General features: G+C 45.4%; 1 protein-coding gene across 2 annotated transcripts; it reads right to left on the reverse strand.

Annotated features, from left to right (window-relative positions):
- Positions 1–407: 407 nt before the first annotated feature.
- On the reverse strand, positions 408–20,378 carry MAJIN (membrane anchored junction protein). Of its 2 annotated transcripts, XM_075524157.1 has the most exons (10): positions 19,479–20,378; positions 14,377–14,422; positions 13,016–13,091; positions 11,123–11,248; positions 9,719–9,750; positions 8,792–8,901; positions 6,346–6,400; positions 2,179–2,251; positions 1,618–1,762; positions 408–767 (listed from the first exon to the last, which is right to left on the reverse strand). In XM_075524157.1, the coding sequence occupies exons 1-10, from the start codon at positions 19,577–19,579 to the stop codon at positions 722–724; spliced, it is 810 nt and encodes a 269-aa protein (XP_075380272.1). In that variant the 5' UTR covers positions 19,580–20,378; the 3' UTR covers positions 408–721. The 2 variants fall into 2 exon arrangements, 1 of the variants encoding a protein (XP_075380272.1); XR_012778731.1 differs by lacking the exons at positions 408–767; positions 6,346–6,400; positions 8,792–8,901; ... (2 more) ...; positions 13,016–13,091; positions 14,377–14,422 and having other exon boundaries at positions 1,629–2,251.
- Between the last annotated feature and the right edge of the window lie 786 nt (positions 20,379–21,164).

Genomic DNA, 21,164 nt, shown 5'->3' on the forward strand with positions numbered 1-21,164 from the left:
ACAGCTAAACGGCCGCATGTTGCTAATGGTAAAGTAACAACCACTCAGTCTTATGAGTTAGACTAGCATTGTGCATGTACGTGCTTACGGTGTCTCAGCTCAGGAGATGGCTGAACAATGATGGTTTATTGTACATGCACTAGCGTAATGGCAAAAAGCTGCCTGAGCATGCCCTAGGCACGTCTGAAATCTTAACTCCCAGCCTCACCCCACTACATATCGAAGGCATAAATAATTACACAAGTTGTAGTGTAGTGGTAAAATCTAATCCAAAATATTTTCACCAATTTTGACGTTTTTAATGCTGTGAAGCATAGTACAGGAGTCCATCTAATACTAGAAGCCTCTAATTCTTGGAGGGAAAGAGTGTTTTCTGCCAGGGTAGGACTGATTAAAATAACACACAGTTCCAAGTTAATGCTTCTTTTATTAGAATCTCATATAATAACTTTTAAATGCAAAATTCCCAATTTATGACATTCAAGGATCAAAATCTTAAAGCTTGTTGCTCCTTTTCCAAAAACTCCAGGTTGTGAAGAAAAAGACATTCTAACCCAACATCTTCAGTACATTAATTTGAAAATGTAAACAAAGTAGAATTTCATTTAAAGCATTTAATAGCTGAAACAAGCAATGTGAAAAGCTGAATTACAAAAGAAACAATGCAACCCGACATTCATGCTACAAGTTTACCTTTCCACAAGGTATTAGTACTTCCAGGTCAGTTCTTTCCACCAAAAAGATGCTGTAGTGGCGAAAAGATTATGCTGGGGAAACAACAACAACAACAGAAAGAGCACATTATACTTAAAATACTTCTCTGAGAATTGTAACACAAGGTAATTTCTGTCCACCAGAACGACACAACCCCAGCACAAAATAATACAGAGGAAGACTGAAAAAATAGAGGAAACATGAAGAATAACTCATGCCATAACGGTCTAGTCTCAATAGTTGAAGGGACCGGCATACATTATGATTAACAAGGAGTTTTATTTCTTCCAAAACTAACTCACCTATCAAACAAACACCGTAACTACTGCCGATGTTCAACTTGTGCTGTGCAGTGAACAGACTACTCTTGCATGACACAGCTTTGACAGCTTTAGAGCACTTGTTTAGTCAGCAATGCCCAGCAACTGTTGGCATGGTTACTTCAATTTTGGTTTAAAATGGTGTCTTTGGGAGTCAATGTTACAAAGGCCACAGTTGCTAAGAGGCCAAATAAAGGTCATACTTACCCTAATGGGACTGAAGGTCCGTCCCAGGAAGGCCCTGCTAGAATGGGGAGTGCTTAAGTCCTTTAGAAATCGGGCTGGAGATGGCACTCCTCAGCGATAAAAGCCACATTGGATGAGAGCTGTGACTGAGGTCAGTAACCCTCCCGTGAGGAGTTTTTTCCCCAAAGACAGCTCAGAAGAGGAACATTTATTGGGAATGTTGCACCTTACCACAAGACAAAAGGACATCCCTGAATGTTCCTTTGCCTTGGGAGACTTTGGTTTAACCACAGAAAAAAGGTATCCGTTCTTCAAGATGGATAGGTAGAATCACCTGAACTGCCAGAAGCAGGCACAGTCTTTGACACAGGCTCAGACATAGCTGCAGGATTAGTACCTTCTCCAGAACTTGGAGAGACCTCTTCCTTCTGACTCCACATTTCCTTTGTTTACCATTTGGTCCATTTGCTGCAGTAGCTGCATTGCACCCTCAGCCTGACCACTTGCTGTTCTTTGTTCAAGGTTAGATTCCACAGGTCCCCCTGTAAGAAACAGCAGCAAGTACAAAAACACAATCTTGCTCTCTCCATGCTCCCTGCATACCCAACAGCAGACCCTGAAACTGAGAGGTGGGTCCAGACTCCGACTGACATGATGCCTGGGAGGTTTCAAAGCAATCACAATGCAGACTGATTGGGAGGTAGGCTCCCATCTTACAGTCCAGCTCTGAAAGAGCTGCGTAGCCTAGCTCTACGGGTGGCAATTTGTTACACAGGATGAGAGTTTCAGCCAAAATCATTGGTGACCTACCGCTTTATGGTGGTTCCAATTCCTAATCTCATGTGCTGGAAAATACCAAACACGATTTTTAAAGGAAAACTAATACCAATGTAATCCTTGCAGCTTTTGATTTCAGATGACCAATTTGAATGAAACAATCCAGGAAGTCCTTACTTACAGAAACTCACTTGGTTACAGCCCACGGTAAAGGATGCTGGACTAAACTCACACTCATTTTCTTTGGAGGAATTCTGAAAGGAAAAGGAACCCATGAACTGTTACACAATGTAAAATTCTGTTGTACAGGAGATTTTTGTTTGCTTGCTCACTTTAAGAACTAAAAGGCAAGGTCTACTCTCTTGTTCTGTGATTTTATTTTTTTTCCTGCTACTATGAGAACTTTCTTCATCAATATATTTCTACCCCTCCCTCCTCAGGAGATTCACAGGCCTAACATAAAGCTGTAATTCATTGAGTGACTTTAATATAGCAGATAGTGAAAGAATAACAGCAGCTATGGCATAGGCAGAGATTTTAAAAAACATGAACAGAGGTGCTGTGGGAAATAACAGCCACTGGACAACACAGGCCCCTAGACATCAGCCCTGCTAAGACATACTCATAAGAAACAGAGTAACAGGGAAGGTACAAAAGTGAAAAGTGCCAGAAGCAAAAGGTGAGCCAGGAATACCCATTAGGATGGCTATCAGCAATACAAAGGACCACAAACAACAAAATCAGCATGCAAGCTTCTTTAAGAGAGAGTAAAACAGCTTTGTCAGAGAGAGAAGATAATAGAAGAACAGATCCACTCCCCGATGGTGTTTCTCTTGCACTAAGGTCAGGTTCAGGCAAACTTCCAAACTTTAGATGGCCTGAGATTTTTGCAGTTTAGTCTCAGAGGATTAACTAAGTTAGGAAAATTATCTGCAGTGACAGGCTGAGCATCTCTCAGTTCTCTTCCTTTCTTTGACTTCTCCTGGTACACTTGGTAAGTGGAAAGATGCGCAGGCTCGACTCCATTCGCCCTGACCAGACAGCTTACTGTCAAAATTGCAGGCCTAGAAGGCATTTGGATGAAAGCTGGAAATGCAGTCTATTTAACAGCCATGTGACTGCGGCACTTCCATGATCCTCCTTCTGAATTGAGTGCCAATGTTGTAAAGTCAATCCTACGCATACTAAGTAGTCAGACTTCCTTCATGCTTAACGAGACCCTTCCCTTTTTGAGATGCATTCTAAAACACCAGGTGGAAAGTCATACACTGCTGATAAACTGAACAAGAGCCGTGGAGGAATGACCAGAAGAATCCTGAGAAAGTACAGGAGCTACTGATACGTTTTTTCCTAAACCTAATCTTTCTTCTCATCCTGAATACCAAAAGAAACCAAATGGAAAGCAAACCAAATAGAAAGCATGTCACAAGCACCTGGCTCTGATCTCCTAAAAATGCACACAAGAGAGAGGTCATCTGCCCGTGATTTCATGTGGTACTCATGGTATCTGCTCTGCTTTCATAAAGACAACAGTTTGTGTCTGGACATCCCTCTCAGTGTAACAGTGCCCTGACTAGTGCAAATTTCAGGTACAAGTCATGGTGGCACAAGCATCTGTTCTGGAGAAGGTTCTTCTCACCTGAACTGGTATTTGCTGAGTTGATTCACTCATCACAGTTCCAGTTTACCTGGAAAGAGCTCAGGACATCCTCCCTCATTAGTTAACACAACATGAGGTTACGGTGATGTCTGCCACCTACCACATTATTTCTCAGGGTCCAACATGCTAACCTGGCGCTCCAGCTTTCAAGGACTCTAACGTTTGGGAAACTCAGCCACTGTACAAGGAGTGGAGGCATTCTGGGGACAGTGATTATAGCAAGGTGGGACCCTCATCCTACCAACAGAGTGTTTGGAGCACCTGAGCAAAGAAGCCAGAAAGGGTATGCGTAGAGACCTGTCACTAATCCTGCAAAGGTAAGCTGGGGGGAAAAAAAAAGTGATGCATGTTTTAGAGACAAATAAGCCTACTTGTTTTAGAGAAGTTCTTCTGTACTGAGTGCTCCTGAGGAGTTACCAGGCAGTCTCCTTCCTATCTTGAAAATCCAACAAACCTGTCAAAAACCTCTTCTGAAAGAAAGTTTTGGGCTTACAACAAGGTGAGGGCTGTTTCAATACAAGAGTTTATCTGTGTAGGCTGAAGGGAACCATGCAACTAGTAGGCTACTGCAGGCTCTTGTATATGCAGTGAATCCCAGCAGAGCAATTATGCTGGCATTTTCCCCTTGAAACCAGTCCTACAGGAGCAAGCAGGCAGTATGCCCTGGCCATCTGAGATGTCAAGCAAGCCCACAGACGACATTTGCTTAAAGGCGCAGCCAGTTGTGAAGAAGTCCAAAAGCTTCCTGAAATGGGGGCAGCATGTCATCATGCAGAAACACGCAGAAATCCAGGTATTTGATGCAACTGCTCACCTCCCAAGGAGCAGTGGGAGAAGAGGCTGTTCCTTTTATACTACCAGGCAACTTTCTTTGTGGATAGTCCCAAGAGGACTGAGTTTGCCTCCTCGGAAAAGACTATCCTAAGAGTTGGAGAGGGGAAAAGGCCAGGAACGCGATAGTGTGGCAGGGATTTGAACTAAATTGAGAATGGGTATCAGTATCCAGAAAATGGATGAAATGCACTAGGACATTTGGGAGGATGAGCAACAGCCAGGAGGAGGAGAACAGGGGTCCTGGGGAAGACCTTGTTACTTAAAGGGTGTGCCTAACAGCAGCTCTGTCAGAGCAGCCTTTTAGCCTGTGGGCTAAAAGAGAAAGAATCTTCCCTTCCTGACAAGGTCTTTGGAGAACAGTGGGTTTAGAAAGCAACTGCCAATCCCTCTGGAACTACCCTGTCGTAAATCTGCCTTCCGATACCAGTGAGAAAAGGCATGACACTGTTTCAGGAAGAGGGAGATGCCTGCAAGGCCATCTGCACAGAGAAAGGACACTAGTGGGGAGCGGCAAGTACTCACGCTGAAGCCAGTGTCAAGATGTCAGCACCCACTGTTGGCCCTTCGTAGAGTTCTGCACAAAGGGGCATCTGAGGTAAAAGAGGACTGGAGTCTTGAAGACAAGGCAGGGCACCCTTCAGGTTCATCTCTGACAGGCTAAGCTCAGCCCTAGAGTTTGTAGCTTGACAGACAGAAAAGCTTGTGTCGTCCCCCTGTAAAACTCATCCCTTGGCTAAGTTTGATAAGCAGGAATCAAAGATGTCTCGATGCAGGTGAAAAGGGAAAAAAAATTACCTGAAGGCATTTTATGCTTGCCACTTAAGAATCTAGGACTAAACAGATGCTGTTGTCTCTTTCTGAATATTCAGGGCTCTGTGTTGGGGCCAGTTCTGTTTAACATCTTTATCAATGATCTGGACGAAGGGATCGAGTGCACCCTCAGTAAGTTTGCAGATGACACCAAGTTGTGTGGGAGTGTTGATCTGCTTGAGGGCAGGAAGGCTCTGTAGAGGGACCTGGACAGGCTGGATCGATGGGCTGGGGCCAATTGTATGAGGTTTAACAAGGCCAAGTGCAAGGTCCTGCACTTGGGCCACAGCAACCCCATGCAACGCTACAGGATGGGGGAAAAGTGGCTGGAAAGCTGCCCAGCAGAGAAGGACCTGGGAGTGTCGGTTGACAGCCACCTGAATATGAGCCAGCAGTGTGCCGAGGTGGCCAAGAAAGCCAGTGGCATCCTGGCTTGTATCAAAAATAGCGCGGCCAGCAGGACTAGGCAAGTGATCGTGCCCCTGTACTCGGCACTGGTGAGGCCGCACCTCGAATACTGTGTTCAGTTTTGGGTCCCCCACTACAAGAGAGACATTGAGGTGCTGGAGCGAGTCCAGAGAAGGGCAACGAAGCTGGTGAAGGGTCTGGAGCAGAAGTCTTATGAGGAGCGGCTGAGGGAGCTGGGATTGTTTAGCCTGGAGAAAAGGAGGCTGAGGGGAGACCTTATTGCTCTCTACAACTACCTGAAAGGAAGTTGTAGAGAGGTGGGGGTCGGTCTCTTCTCCCAGGTAACAAGTGATAGGACGAGAGGAAATGGCCTCAAGTTGTACCAGGGGAGGTTTAGACTGGATATTAGGAAATTTTTCTTCACTGAAAGGGTTATCAAGCACTGGAACAGGCTGCCCAGGGAAGTGGTTAAGTCACCATCCCTGGAGGTATTTAAAGGACGTTTGGATGAGGTGTTTAGGGACATGGTGTAGTGGTGGTCTTGGTAGTGTTAGGTTTACGGTTGGACTCAATGATCTTAAAGGTCTTTTCCAACCTATACGATTCTGTGATTGATTCTGTGATTCTGTAGCTTACCGTTTCAAATCCATGCTTTGCTTTACTCATACGGTGAACACACTCGGCTCCAGTTCTAAAAAGAAGTCAAATAAGTAAGAACTGAGTTTACAAAAAGTCACAAAAAGGAAGCAATCTTGTAAATGGCTACTCCAAGTATTTCATTAGAAATCAGGATTTTAGTATCTCTAGCCAATGAGACAGATACCCTTAATCTATATTTGTACTCAAATTTCAAAGTCTCAAATGAAAATATGCACTCATTCCAGTATTAGGCTTTCTGCTTTTCTAGTAAAACCAACAAGCAGTTAAAGAGAAAAAAAGTGTTACATGACATGGAAAGGGGGATGAGCAGCAACTTGAGAAAGCTTGCTAATCCTACAAGGTTACTGACACAAAGAGAAGGGCAGGTAGCAAAGAACCAGAGAAAGATCTTACAAGATTCGGTCATGGAGCAATAAAATGGCAGAGGAATCTGTACAGAGAGTACAAAGTGATGCACATGGGGAAAAACAACCCTGGCTTCACACACACACGAGTACTCTCTGAGCTGATCAGTATCACTGGGGAGTGACACCTGGACATTTTGATAGCTCAGCATTCAATAGCACCCCAGGAAAACCCAAATCCAAATCCCCCATGAGGAATTATGAGCAAAAGAGCTTTTCCAAAAGAAAAAAAGATCAAGAGGTGGTCCGATTACAGTAGACAAACTCCTTTCCGGGCGGGGAACGCTCAGACTGAATAAGCTCTTCAGTCTAACAGAGCCATCGGAAGAAAATGACGGAAGGCTTGAAGTTGATGCCTCACCAATTTAATTTTGAAATCAAGAACATGCTCTAAAATCATTTACTGTTTTAACCTTTCCTGGAATAGCGTAACTTCTGGGGCAAGACACAGGACTAAGGGAGAACTGCCAGACTGGATCATGAAAGAGCCCTTTCTGGCCTTATATTTTATGAATCTACAACTCACGTCTTGGCTAAAAGAGATTAGAAGAGATTAGAAAGCATTCTGGCTCCTGGCCTCATTCTTCGCTCATTTCCAGCAGTTTTATTGTGACTAGAAACTGGGCGGGGGGAGGGAAATGAAAATACTACATTTGTATGAGCAGGAAAAGAACTGGCTTCAGACTTCTCCCGTTATAATCTCTGGATGAAATACATTTGGGAATTGGGTAGAGTATAAGGCAACAAGGGAGAGCATTTGACACGGTCTGTACATCGCCACGGAAGGGGAAAGGTGAGCATCAACACTTCCGATCACAACGCTGGATCTGGGACTCTCTGCCACGTACTTGTGAATATACTTGTGAATACAGACATGAATTTTCTTTTTTTAAAAGCTACACACCATGAAATAAAGAGGCCTGCTAGACTGTAACTAATAATGGGCCTGCCTCTGAAAGGTAGTCAAGAACTAAGCTTGAAGTTAGCCACCATGAGCCAGCATTGCACCCTTGTACTGAAGGCAGCCAACAACATCCTGAGCTGCATTAGGAAGAGTTTTGCCAGCAGCTCGAGGGAGGTGATCCTTCCCCTCTGCTCAGGGCTGCCAAGGCCAGTCTGTGTGCTCTGTCCAGACTGGGCTTCCCAGGACAAGACTGGAACTCACTGGGGTGAGCCCAGCAAAGGGCCACAAAGATGATGAAGGAACTGGAGCACTTCTCATATGCGGAGAGGCTGGGGGAGCTGAGACTCTTCAGCCTGGAGAAGGCTCGGGGGGATCTTATGAATGTACACCTGATGGGAGGGAATGAAGAAGAGGGAGCTGGGCGCTCCTCAGCAGTGCCTTCTGGCAGGACAAGAGGCAAAGGGCACAAATTGCAAAACATGAAATTAAATCTGAACACAAGAAAAAACTTTCGGACTGCAACTGTGGTCAAGCACTGCAGCTGGCTGCCCGCAGAAGCTGTGGAGTCTCCACCCTTGGAGTCCACTCAAAACCTGAGGGGACACGTCCTGGGCAACCTGCTCTGGGTGACCCTGCTTGAGCAGGAAGGGTTGGACTCGTTGATATCAAAGGTCCTGAAAACCTCAATGATTCTGTGAAATCCACAGATATAGATCTCAGCCTCAAGCTGACAAGCAGCATTCATCAGCCGACTCCAAGGAACAGGCTGGGATGCAGCTAGAAAACTGTTCCCAGTTCTTCCCTTGTCATCCCTGGCTCAGGTGTGCAAGCCAGTGCACTGCTTTGTCCTAGTTACTGAGTTCTCATCCCACTGTGATTCTACTGATAATGTTGACACAAAGGAGAGAAACAGGAAGACCTCTAGTTAATGGCATGGGAACCTGAAAGCGTATGACAACTTTTCTCCAAACATGGGCAATGCTGCTTAGATTCTGTCACCTATGGAAGAGAAGGAAGACGACAAATGGGGCAAGGGAGTGAAATACGAGGAAGGTACAAGAGACATTAAAAATATTGATATGTGCCCTGGAAGACCATTTTGTAGTCAACTGACCCGTCCATAACCGACTGTGGGCATGAGGTCTCTGTTCTGACTCCCACTCTTCTCCTCTTCACTGTTTCTTCCACTGCAGTACTTTCTGACACTTCATTTCTTCTCTTGACCTTCAAAACATTGCAAACTTGGTATTGATAAATTTGAGTTTGACTTTTCTATTTTAGAACAAAATTCAGAGTTAAACTACATTCATATTTTGCAAAATTGTTCATGTTCATACAACAAAACCCAAAAAATTATTCAGGAGTAAAAGATTAGCTGGCTTATTCAAACAGAAGATAAGCACTCAGGGGCCATCCAGAGAATTTTGCTCAGCAGTTTTAAACAAGACATACTGCTTTCCAGGACATCCTATGTGTCCTGTTTTTAGAGGAGGGCCTAGGAATGTAATTAGCAGGAATGTCATGCTAGCAGAGACAGTGCGATTTTTCTTTTGGGGAATTTGGACAGGACATCTTCGCTAATTCACTCCATCTTCAGACACTTACCCATATTGAAAAAAAACCTACCCTGAGATCTCATTAAACAAAAACTTTCCAAAGAAGCTTAACTTTGTTGTTTATGACACACACAGCATCTAGGAAACTACTTAATTATTCAGCAATATTGACCTCATACAGACTCTCACAGTGAAGAAACCATTGGACAGCTCAGCTCAGACTTGTAGAAAACACATTTAACCCAAGCCAGCAGGGCTCTCGGGTCCTGAGGCAGGACTTCATTCAAAGTCCGCTGGAATTGACAGGAAGATTTCTCTCAACTTGGGTGGTTCTAAGTGAGAATTCAGTGCCACCTTACATTGCCTGACTGACACCTAGAAATAGGAGAACTATAGCATTGCCTATATATATATATTCTGCTTCTCCAGACTATTTAGAATATAACTTTAAAACAAAACAAAACAAAAACACACACACAACTTACAAGCTCATCACTGCCCTTGTTTACTTCTTTACCTGTAACAGAGGTATTACAGACTTTGGTGAATATTTGGTGACTGGACTTTCTTTAACCAACTTAAAATTACATTTTTGCATTGCACCTCACTTTCCGAGAACAAGATAAACTACTTAGAAACCATGCTGGACTTGCATATATGTTGAAATTGAAAAACTGCAAATACAGCTCTTTCAGAACTAGAATTCCTGGCTATGAATACCACATGTCGACAGGATGGGGACAATTGCTTTTCTTGAAGTCATCAAAGGAGTCTTCAGAAGAGAAAAAGGAACTGAAGAACTGTTGGCATCACTCTGTGTTTTGGACACCACATGGAAGATGCAAGGACATCTGGAGCATAGCCTCCACAGAATATTGGCCAGCTAACCTCTCATGCATGGCATCCATACATATTTTCCTGAAGAAAAATCCCTGCCAACAGAAACTTGAAACATCAGTGCCTGAAAGTAGCAGCATGTTATGCTGTGCATCATTTTAGAATAGAAACGTTGTACAACTATCTGCACAGGGCAATTAAATACTGGAGCAAGGTGTACAGGGAAGTGAGTGAACTCTCCACATTTAGAAGTTTTTACATCTAAACATGGTATATTTGAGAAGGGATGCTACATGCAAGTAAATGGACGAGACTAAGAAATGACTACTTGGCCATTTTATAAAGGGGACCAGAATATCTACTAAGCAGTCGTAAGAAAAACCAGCAGCTTTTCCCAGGGACCAATAATCAGAACAGGAAATAGTAAGAATAAACACTCAGTTTTCACAACAGAGGAGGTTAAATGCAGAGTCCCACAGAGGTCTCAGCTGGGGCCTGAGGCTGTTCAGGGAATTCATAGAAAACCTGGAAAATGAGACACGAGTGAGGGGACAACCTTTGCTAATTATACAAAAGACATTATTACCATTATTACTATCATTATTTAGAAAAACAAATGCATTCTTTCTTTAGGAAAATAGAAACAAAGAATGTGAAGTTCAATGTCAACAAATGTAGTCAAGCACAAGGAAGAAAAAACATGCAGTCCATATATATGTGCTGGTTCCAGCCTAGCTACTGATATTAAAGAAAGAAGGTTGGGAGCCACTGGGCATTGCTTCATAAAAATACTAGCTGAAGAGTCAGCAGTGGTTGAAAAGGCAAAGAGAAATTCAGGAAATTTTAGAAAAGCAATACAGGACAAAAGAGAACACACTGTTCTGCTCTATTTCAAATCCATGGTACAGCCATACCTGCATGCAGTTTTGCTCCCTCTCATTCAAAGACACAGTAGATGAAGGGAAAGGGAAAAACAAGACATAGATCATAGATGTTTCCAGAAATTAATTCAAAATTAATTAATTAATTCCAAAATAACCATAGTGACTTACCACAAGATATATTTTGCTGAAATGAGTTGAGTTCTAGATACATAGTGCAAATGTAGGGATAAGGCACAAGGTGGACATTCTCATGCTTGAATCTCATCTTCGATACTCTCTCCCATTTACTCAAATCTGAGAACAACGATAAGACTTAAGAACATAGCACTAACATTTCAAAGGAGTGGGAGTCCTGACAATGTCTTCTTGTAAAGCTTCCAAAGTCATACCACACTGCACATGTGTATAAGGGAGCAAATACAGTCTGTCAGTACGAACTTTGTGAAAAAACACTAGTAACACATTACAAGAAACACTCATCCACATCCAGGTGATGCTCTCCCATCAGTTGCTTGTATTAATAGTGTTTTGTTTCCTTAACTGTATTTGGCTTCAGTCCTGACATTCTCCCACAAGAAACAACATGCCAGGCTCTCCCAACCCTATGAATAAAACCTCATCAGCTTTCCTAACTAAAAAGTAATTATTTTAAAAATTGAAAAGGACTACGATTCACAGGAGTAGCATCATTACATCTACTTCACAGTTCACAATGGGAAGAAAAAAGCTAATTGACATGACAACCACCACAGTTATAGACGTTCCTTCCTGTGGGTGCAGTTCTGACACTTAGGAGCTCATGCACGCAAGAATGGATGACACTAGACAGCAGTCTCCTTACATGCCTCTGATCTCAGGAAGAAACAGGTAACATGAATACTTTTAGTCCATTTGCTAGCAGAAACTAACATCCTGAGGACTGGAGATAGAGCCCAAGATTTGCCTAGATGAAACACTGACACAATCAGTTCCTTGAAGGGGTGAAATTGCTCATTTGAGTTTGCCTTCAAGGACTCCCACAGCTGGTGATTAACTATGAGTTACCCTACAGAGAGGAGCCCGACACACAGATTGCAGGACAACTCATCACGCCAGGCCTCTGAGCTTGCAGTTCTCGTCAGGGCCCAGTGCTGGCTGAGCACGTGGATGTACTTCCAAGTTCTAGAAATACACACTCATGAATCAAACACTCCTCAAGCATGCAGGCAAAACTGGCTGAGCTTTAGTGAAGCAAACCAACATGGAAGCTTTGTTTGTTTGGGTGCTTCCTGTCTGACGATGCTCTTGGCTACTTTCTCTTCCTGGCATAACAGGAATAAGTTGCTATTGTACGTACCAGCTTCTGACAGAGAAAGAGGATGACCTCTTTCTTGCCTTCTATTACGAGATGTGGCAATAATGCAGTCCTCCAAGACTGGAAGGGAATGCCTTGGAGGCAGAAACATGTGGGTGTTCATTACTCCTGGGCACCCAGAACTACAGGAGGTGATGCCAAAGGGCCTGATCTGATTCACAAATTGACATACCTTAGGACTGAAAAGGCTTCTCATTCAACTAACTTACTTTTCAACAAGAGCCTCAGGAGAGTAACTTCTTTTTAACCCTTTACAATAGAGCAGCTACAATATTTAATCCTAATGTACTTTAGAAGAAAACTACTGCCGTCTTCTCTGCTAGCGGGCCAACGTTGCTGAGCCTGTAAGGAGCATTTTACGCTTTATTAACCTTCTGAAACAATGCACTAGCTTTGCTTGCAACCGCATTAGGTGGGCTTCCTGTGACTTTATATATATACACATTCATTTTCTCTGGCTAAATCAGAATTGGAACACAGGGGTGTTCATCTGAAAACACTGCAAAACACTCTTTTTGCATCAGTTCTCTCTCTGGTGAAGGTAACAACTGCGGAGGACCTTCAGCTAACGTAAAACTGCAAAGCTCAAAGCAGTCGTACTCCAGCTAAAGATCTGAACGCTACTAGACATGAACGTTGAATTAAGCGATGCCCAACAGATACAAGTCATTGAATCTTCTCTTTTACAAGTAGGAAAGAAAGGATACATGGAAAGATAGTGAAGTGGTCTGTAGAAAATGGATGTAAATCATCAAGATTTCCAAGGATTACTCGAATCGCTTCCTGGAGAGGCCAAAAAAAGAAACAAAGGAAGAATATTAACAATATAGCCACAATCCCACTGCGAAGTACAGTTTCAAGGCTTGGGAAAAATTTAAAATTACTTTACAGTTTGTGGGAATCATGGAAGAGCAGGTTCTAGGTATGTTGCTTTTCTTCCTCCCCTTCTTCACCCTGCTCCCTCCCATCACCTTAGCATGTGCTGCACTAACAGACTCATAGAAATTGAAGTGAATGAGTATCTTAATCTTGAATTAACATAGAAGCGTTACTAGGGAGAGTGGAGTTGTGCTTTTAAATTTAAGAAGTTTTAAATTTAAGAAGTCTCCTTTCTGCCAGCAAAACACATGTAGTATTGACCTACTAGTAGTTTCAAAAATAAACATATTCCTCTTTTTCTGAATACTGACCCAATTCAGTTACAAAGGAACCATCATTCAGCCCCAGCAAATTCCTGCTTTACAAACAGGAAACTTTTTCTAGTAATACCTTTCAATATTTTCAAAAGTGAAAAAGAAAAAAAAAAATTAAACTATAATTTCCATATCAATTAAAATCAGCACATTTTCCTCAATAATATTTATACTGCTATTACTGTACTCTGAAGATTTTTTAAATTAAGTAATAGGAGCATTTTTAAGCAGGCAGTATAGTTGTCTCATTTCCTTGGGAACGGCAGGGGCTTTCTTCTGTCTCGGGAAGAACATGACAACAACAGAACTCGTCAGTTGCGACCAAGCTTGGTCACAAAGTAATGGCATCACTAAAAGAACATCCACTGGCTCCACTACCTCCACAGCTACGAGGAAAGCATGTTCAATTTAGACTACCCTCTGTCAAGCTAGCTCACCAGTACTGCCGCAGGTCCTGAAAAAGTCAGAGGGTTTGACAGCTAGTCAAGCCCAAGAAGTTAAAAGCACTGGTCAGGTCTGGGGCTGAAAGCAAAACGATGGGAAAGTGCTACTGCAGAATGAATCTGAACAGGAATCAGAAAGGAATGGGGTGCAACTAGGTCGACAAATAGGAGTTCTCATTTGTCCAATTTTAACAGTCAGTAGCTTCTTTGAAGTAGTTCAAATAAAAGCATTCCTCTTCTACACTAATGCTGCCTGTTGATGACAGTTTTCATTTACGTCATTTTTTTCACCCTTCTACTCCCCAGAGAAGTTCCCCATTACTCTCACTTGAAATGTTGCATTTGACAAAATGTCCTCAGTCCCATCACAAACAAAAGATTTGCTCAGCTTAACATTCAGCTAAGGTCCCGTGGACCTGCTTCATCTCCTACCTCTAACTCCCTGACAGCACTTTCACTGTTGTCGAGATCAGGAGCGCTGTGAAACAAACAGAGTTAGTCCCACCCCAATCAAAAAGCAATGGAGCTACATTTGTTCTAAGAGTTTAAACAACAACAAAACATCATTCCCCTTGCACAGAGAAAATACTTAGCAGGCAGATGAATTCCTAATTTACTGTTCTTAAAAAACATGCATTATTCCACAAGGATTGTTTCTTGTGAATTTTCTGCCCATTTGTATTTTGGGTGTCTGAGGATACAGTAGATGAGAGATCAGATCTTTTCAGTTGATCCTCAGTAATGTTTAGGATTGGTTTTTTGACAAGGTGCTCTCAAACCAGCACCTCTGCCTTCCAGCCTATCGCAATGCCATTCTACTCAAGGGACGAAAAGAAGGAACTGGCAGGACACGTGTCTTAATGCCCTCCACGGTGCAAACCCGCAGAGGAACGGGCCTTCACAGCATTGGAGTTAGGCCCTGTGACGCTGGGAGCTGTGTACTGCCTGCATCAAACTGTGCTCCCAAATATTAACTACATCTTTTGTAAGCCACCTTCTCAGAAATTGCTGCTAGGTATCGGCCAACAATAAAATGCACAGGGAGAGAGAAGGTCTTAAAGAAAATCCAAACCCATTAAAAAGTAAACAAATCACATAACTGTTACTTGGAAAGAAGTAAATACAGTGGAGTGTAAGGAATTATGCATGTATTGTCTGGTAGATGGTTTGGTAGGCAGCCATTCTCATATCCTCCACATTCAGGGTCCCCAGCCAGAACTTGGTCAGAGATGAGAACTTTCCTTCCTCTTCAGAAAGGCACTCTCCTTGCTTGATACGGAACAAGTTAATGAAAGGAATTACACAGCACGCCACAGCAGAAGGACAGATATCACCCACCCAAGACTTACGCTGTGGTCATGAAGTCTTCATGAATCAGCTGGGAGCCAACAGTACAATTCAGGAAGGGACATTTCCGTGGTGATGAGGAAAAGAGGGTGGAAATAATGGAAGAAATCAAGGCACCATCCAGGGGCTCGTGACAAGGATGTCAGACCTGCTATTCTGACTGCAGGGGATCCATTGGTTGGGTTGGGGGAACTTGGGGAGGAGGCGGTAATGATTTTCGTTTAAGCCTGAACTGTAGAGATGCAAGAGTCATCTTTGAATCGTTAAAGAAGGGAATAACCTTCATTGTTACCTGGTTTTCCCTGGGGATTCAGGAGACCTTCAGTGAAGATGACCTCGCTCTAGCAAAAGCCTGCACGCATGTGTAGATCATCAGCTCTGTGATCAGCCGGGATCAGCTCTTGCAACTCTTTCAATGTGCTTTTGGGAACCTGTCCTCAGATCAGTCACCATCTTGTTGTGGGGAAAAGGAGTTTCGCTTCCCAAATCTGCAGGCTGACTGATAGCATTGCTTTGGGCATAAGGCTATGTTGGGCATGAGGCTATGTACGCACTTTGGACCTACTCCTTAATTTCTCTTACAAATTGGGAGTGAATAAGAACCCCTTATTCCCCACAACCATGACACAACGGGGAAGAGTTTAATGAGTTTCACTGTAAAAAGAGTTGCTTTTGCTATGTTTGACCATGTTGATGTGAGCACCGACTTGATGAGCTCACTACCAATTGCAGCAGTTATTATGAAACACAAAAGGTGCTGCAAAAGTCTTGTGTCCTGTTCCCTCAAGTAGAACAATGAATTGCAAGGACTGACACTGCAATGCACACAAACCGTGAGACATGCAGGGGCAATGACATACTGCCAAACTCAAACAAATGTAGTTCTCTCTTTACCATCAGGAGATCAAACATCTGCGGGCTGTTCAGAAACGTACACACACTACTGGCAGTGCCTTCCAAAGGGATTACACTGAGGGAAAGAGCTGAGTCACAGACAAGAGCAACACTTCAAGGATCTCCTGAACACTACACGACACCACAAGGTAGACAAAACATCTTCCTCTCCAAAATCAACACAGAGAACAAAACAAGCAGGAAGGTTAATCCTCCTGGATCTGACACTATTCCAGCAAAATGCTCATAAGCAAAGCTAAAGAAACAATTGTGTTTCAATTCATCCCAAAATAAAGTCATGCAACAGAATTTCAAAGAGCCAGCCTACAAAGGAAAAAGGAGACAAGTGTGGCACGAGATTTAATGGAGCTTCAGGTCTGGAGACAGACCAATGGACATGATGTTCATAGCACATTCTCTTCCATTCTTCTGCAGCTAACAACAGTCACTCCCAGAGTAAACCCAGGTTCTGGCAATGCCTGCGCACATCTGATTGCAAAAGGAAATTCACTCACGCTCATAAAACCACTCTATAGGCAGATGCTTGAGTCATCACCTATGGCATTTTAGCCCTCCTGCAACCTCACTGGCATGAAAACAGGGTTTTCAGGATGGCACAATGCTGTTCTGTTTCTCTGATGCAGGGATACCTGCTGCCTCAAAAAGATCTCAGTCCTAGTTTCTGCATGGTTGCAACCATCTGAAAAGAGTTTTAACCCCAACAGTTTGTAAGACCTTCCAAAAGCCTGTGAGGGCACCAACCTTGAACTGCTGTCTGCTGATGATCACAGCCTTGAAGGATGTACACAGGGAGCCAGATTATGCTGAGCCACTGCTTTGGGGGGTTTTATTGATATTTATGAATACTATCATTATTAATTATTTATCAGAGGCTGAGACAGCAACAAATCATAAAGTTTCAGACCAAGTTTGAGCTCTACAGAACACTCCTTCAGCAGGACACAATCTATAAGCACCTGGTTTGCAATACTACCCTTAAAACTGAGCAGCTCCAGCTCCTTTTCCAGAGCAGCTCAAAGTTCTGTGACTGTTACAGATCGCAGCCTCCAGGATTCTGAGTCCCCTCTCAACCCAAAAGCTCCAGAGCAACTTGAGTAAGCTGGTCAAGGTTTCGCCCACTCGCAAAAGCACTTGCCATCACGTGTGTGTGTCGGACCAGCAGACACAAGCAGATTCCTCCAGCACAATACCCTCAGGGAAAGTCTTTTTTCACCTCTGAAGGACCATCCTCTTTACTTGTTTGACATCTTCCCCATGTGACCAGACTACTCAGCACCCTGTGCTTTAGTTACTTTGCTGGCTACTAACTAGAACCTCCTAGTTGAGGCTTACCACACAACTGTTACCTCCCACAACCCTCCTACTCATTGTCCCCTGCACACCCACAGGCTGTTTTCCCTTCCTTGCATGCCAGCAGTACCACAGGCTAAAATACTCTCCCTTCCCTCTCATTTCTGAGGCTTGCCACTACAGTACCTTCTAGAAACTGAGAGAAGCAGTTATCCTGAAAGTCCTGCTCAGCCCCTCTGCCTGCAGGAGAGGCATGCTGTTGTTTCAAAACAACAGGACAGGTTTGTCACAAACACATTTGAAAGAGGAGTGGCAGTGGAAAGGGAACCTTGAGAGAAAAAGTCTCGAGAGCACAACAAACATCTACCGCCAGCAGCCACTGAGACTTTCCAAAGACTCTACATCCACACTTGACCGCCAGATTGCAAGGCCAGCAAAAGGCAGCAGCTAACAGCAGACAGCCCAAGAAATAAGTACATACTCTGAGTACAGAGCTCCAAGGTGGTGCTGGTTCTGACTGGGATAGAGTGAATTTTCTCCACAGTAGCTTGGATGGGGCTGTGTTTTGGATTTGTGCTGAAAACAGCGTCGATAATAGAGATGTTTTCGTTACTGCTCAGCAGTGCTTACACAGAGTCAAGGCCTTTTCTGCTCCTCACACCACCCCACCAGCAAGTAGGCTGGAGGTGCACAAGAAGCTGGGAGGGGTCACAGCCGGGACAGCTGACCCCAGCTGACTGAAAGGATATTCCATGCCATATGATGTCATGCTCAGCATATAAAGCTGGGGGAAGAAGAAGGAAGGGGGGGACACGTTCCATATTATGGCATTTGTCTTCCTAAGTCACTGCTATGCATGATGGAGCCCCGCTTTCCTGGAGATGGCCGAACACCTGCCCACCGATGGGAAGTACTGAATGAATTCTTTGCTTTGCTTGTGCACACGGCTTTTGCTTTACTTATTAAACTGTTGTTGTGGCTTAGCCCCAGTCAGCAATTAAGTACCACACAGCTGCTTGCTCACCCTCCCCTCTCAGTGGGATGGGGGAGAGAATCAGAAGAGCAAAAGTAAGAAAACTCGTGGGTTGAGATGAGAACAGTTTAATAATTGGAACAAAAAAAAAAAAAAAAGGAATGAGAAGGAAAACAAGAGAGCAAGAGAGGAACAAAACCCAGGGGAAAAAAAAAACAAGTGATACAACTGCTCACCACCCATCGACCAACGCCCAGCCAGTCCCCAAGCAGTGATCACTACCCCCTGGCTAACTCCCCCCAGTTTATATACTGAGCATGACATCGTATGATATGGAATAGCCCTTTGGTCAGTTTGGATCAACTGTCTTGGCTGTGCCCCCTCGCAGTTTCTTGTGTGCCGGGCAGAGCACGGGAAGCTGAAAAGTCCTTGACTAGTGTAAACATCACTTAGCAACAACTAAAACATCAGTGTGTTTTTAATCAATATTATTCTGATACTAAAATCCAAACCACAGCACTGTACCAGCTACTAGGAAGAAAATTAACTCTATCCCAGCCAAAACCAGGTGGTTTGACTTAATGTGAACCCACAAGTTTTCTTTTACCCTTCCAACTCTCTCCCTCATCCCACTGTGGGGCAGCGAGTGGCCATGTGGGGCTTAGTTGCCGCCTGGGGTTAAACCACTATAAAGGCTCTAGAGCTTCTCAGTTAAACACTTAAAAAATTTCAAAATTCAGTCAGTAAAAACAGCCTCTTTTTCCACTGAAGCACAAAATCCACACATGGCAGTGAAACAGGAGCATTTCTTACAGCTCAAATTACTCTCTCAGGCCGATGTTCAGCATGTGCAAGTGCAGTAGCAACTTTTAAGCGACCACTTTCACGGTCAGTGAAGGAAGGCAGGAAATGAGGAGCCCCCAAGATCTGAATTTAGGGTCTCATATTAACTCACTGCTACAAGCAGTCATCAAACTGCAGGTTGACTTTTCAGCTTTAACATGCTTACCTGTTGAAGTTGCCATACCGGATTTTAAATTTGTAGACAAGCCTGCCTGCATGAAGAAACCTTGTTTCAGGCAACGGATAGGTAAATGGTTTCAGTGACATCTTTCTTTCTCCCTGAATGCCAGCCTAGGGAAGCAGGAGAGTCCAAGGTAAATTACTAACACCCTCCATCAGATCTCATCCTGTCATACAAGAAGAAAAGATTACATGCAGGTTTTCCTCTATATGACATTTGCAGAGAGAACAGGTCTCCTGCAAGTCAGAACATTGCTGATTCAAGTGTCCCTTCCAATAAAACAGGATTATTTTCGAGCAGGATTAGAGGACAGATTTCGAGCTGATGGCTACCCCGCCTTCAGCTGCACTGCTCTGGAAAATGTCACTACCAACGTCCCTGAAGCTTTACAGGCCTCTTGCCCCGCGGGCTGGCAAGAAAGCCCGGGCAGGACTATGTCGCGGTTCGTGACCGACACCGGGCTGTGAGAGACACCGCCGGCTGCTGTGGGTCCCCGCAGCCCCTGCGGGTACAGCCAGGAGAAACTCATTTCTCTCCACACCCGCACGTCTCCCTGCTGCCCGCCGGCCTCCGCCGGGCAGCCACCAGCGGGAGGCAGTCCCCTGCTGCCCCCGCAGCCCCGGGGCGGGAGGCAGGGGCCGGGACTGGCCGGGCCTGCCGGGGGAAGGCCGGAACCCGCCGCGGACGCCGGCCCAGCGCCCCGGCCTGCCGAGAGGGGAGATGTCGCCGCCGCTGCCTCCTCAGCCCCGCTGCCGGCCTGCGAGGCCCCCAGGCAGTCCCGGCGCTCCACTGAAGGGGAAGAGGCCCCGCGACGGCCACCGGCCCCGCCGCCCGCCCTTGCCTCAGGAGGGGCCGGGCCGGGGCTGCGGCCGGAGACGAGCCGAGCCGAGCAGCACGAGCGGCGCCGGTAGAGGACCGCGCCCCCCAGCGGCGCGGAGGACCGCGCCCCGCCCCGCCGCTGGGCGAGGGGCCGGTGCCCGCCTGGAGCGGGGGGTCCTGGCGGCGGTGCCAGAGCGGGGGGCGGCTGCAGGCGAGGCCGGGCTCTCCTCGGGGTGCTGGCGGTGACGAGGGGCTGGCGGGCAGGACTGTGCTGCCCAGGGGTGCGTTTGCACCCCTGTGTACCCGCATCCTTCCACTGGGCCGCTCTTTTGGGGGAAAGCCCCCCGACTGGCATGTTTGTGCCTTGAGCTGATCGGGTGGGTCAGAGCGCGACTGACTCCTGGCTGTGTGCACCGGGACGTGGCCAAACTCTGACCACTAGGGACAGGGAATGGCCTCTGCGGTGTCTCTGATGACAGCTGTGCCGTGGGCATGCCAGGGGGTCTCTTGGTCCAGCCAGAGATGCCTCCGTGAGGACGCCTGTGGAGGGGACCCCGCCAGCACACCTCAGGCAGGGACGGGACAGCTTGTTGATGAGCTTTCAGATCAAGGGGGACCCCGTTTCAGAGACCCTGGCGACGCTTGCTCAGCAGTGCATTGCTGCATCGTTCGCACAGCAGGACTCTGGGCAAGTCCCTGGGGACCGGCCCCAGCTGCAGAGGGGAAGGGTGGACGTGGCGTGGCGTGACACAGCACAAAGCGCTCCATGCGCCCCAGTACGGCAACCCCTTTCCAGCCCTGGTGCAGCCATAGGAGGGGGCAGAGGGGCAGGACGTGCTGGTGGTGGGTGCT

This window comes from Mycteria americana, chromosome 24 (genome assembly GCF_035582795.1).
Source record: "Mycteria americana isolate JAX WOST 10 ecotype Jacksonville Zoo and Gardens chromosome 24, USCA_MyAme_1.0, whole genome shotgun sequence".
NCBI classification, from domain to species: domain Eukaryota; kingdom Metazoa; phylum Chordata; class Aves; order Ciconiiformes; family Ciconiidae; genus Mycteria; species Mycteria americana.

What these genes read in the sequence shown, in the direction of transcription:
- MAJIN (XM_075524157.1), bottom strand. Translation starts at nt 19,579, where the DNA reads ATGTCACTGAAACCATTTACCTATCCGTTGCCTGAAACAAGGTTTCTT. An exon ending in TCAGCAAAATATATCTTGTG is followed by an intron (nt 9,751 to 11,122) that starts GTAAGTCACTAT and finishes CCTCTGTTACAG; the next exon opens with GTAAAGAAGTAAACAAGGGC. An exon ending in CAAAGCATGGATTTGAAACG is followed by an intron (nt 2,252 to 6,345) that starts GTAAGCTACAGA and finishes TTTTCCTTTCAG; the next exon opens with AATTCCTCCAAAGAAAATGA.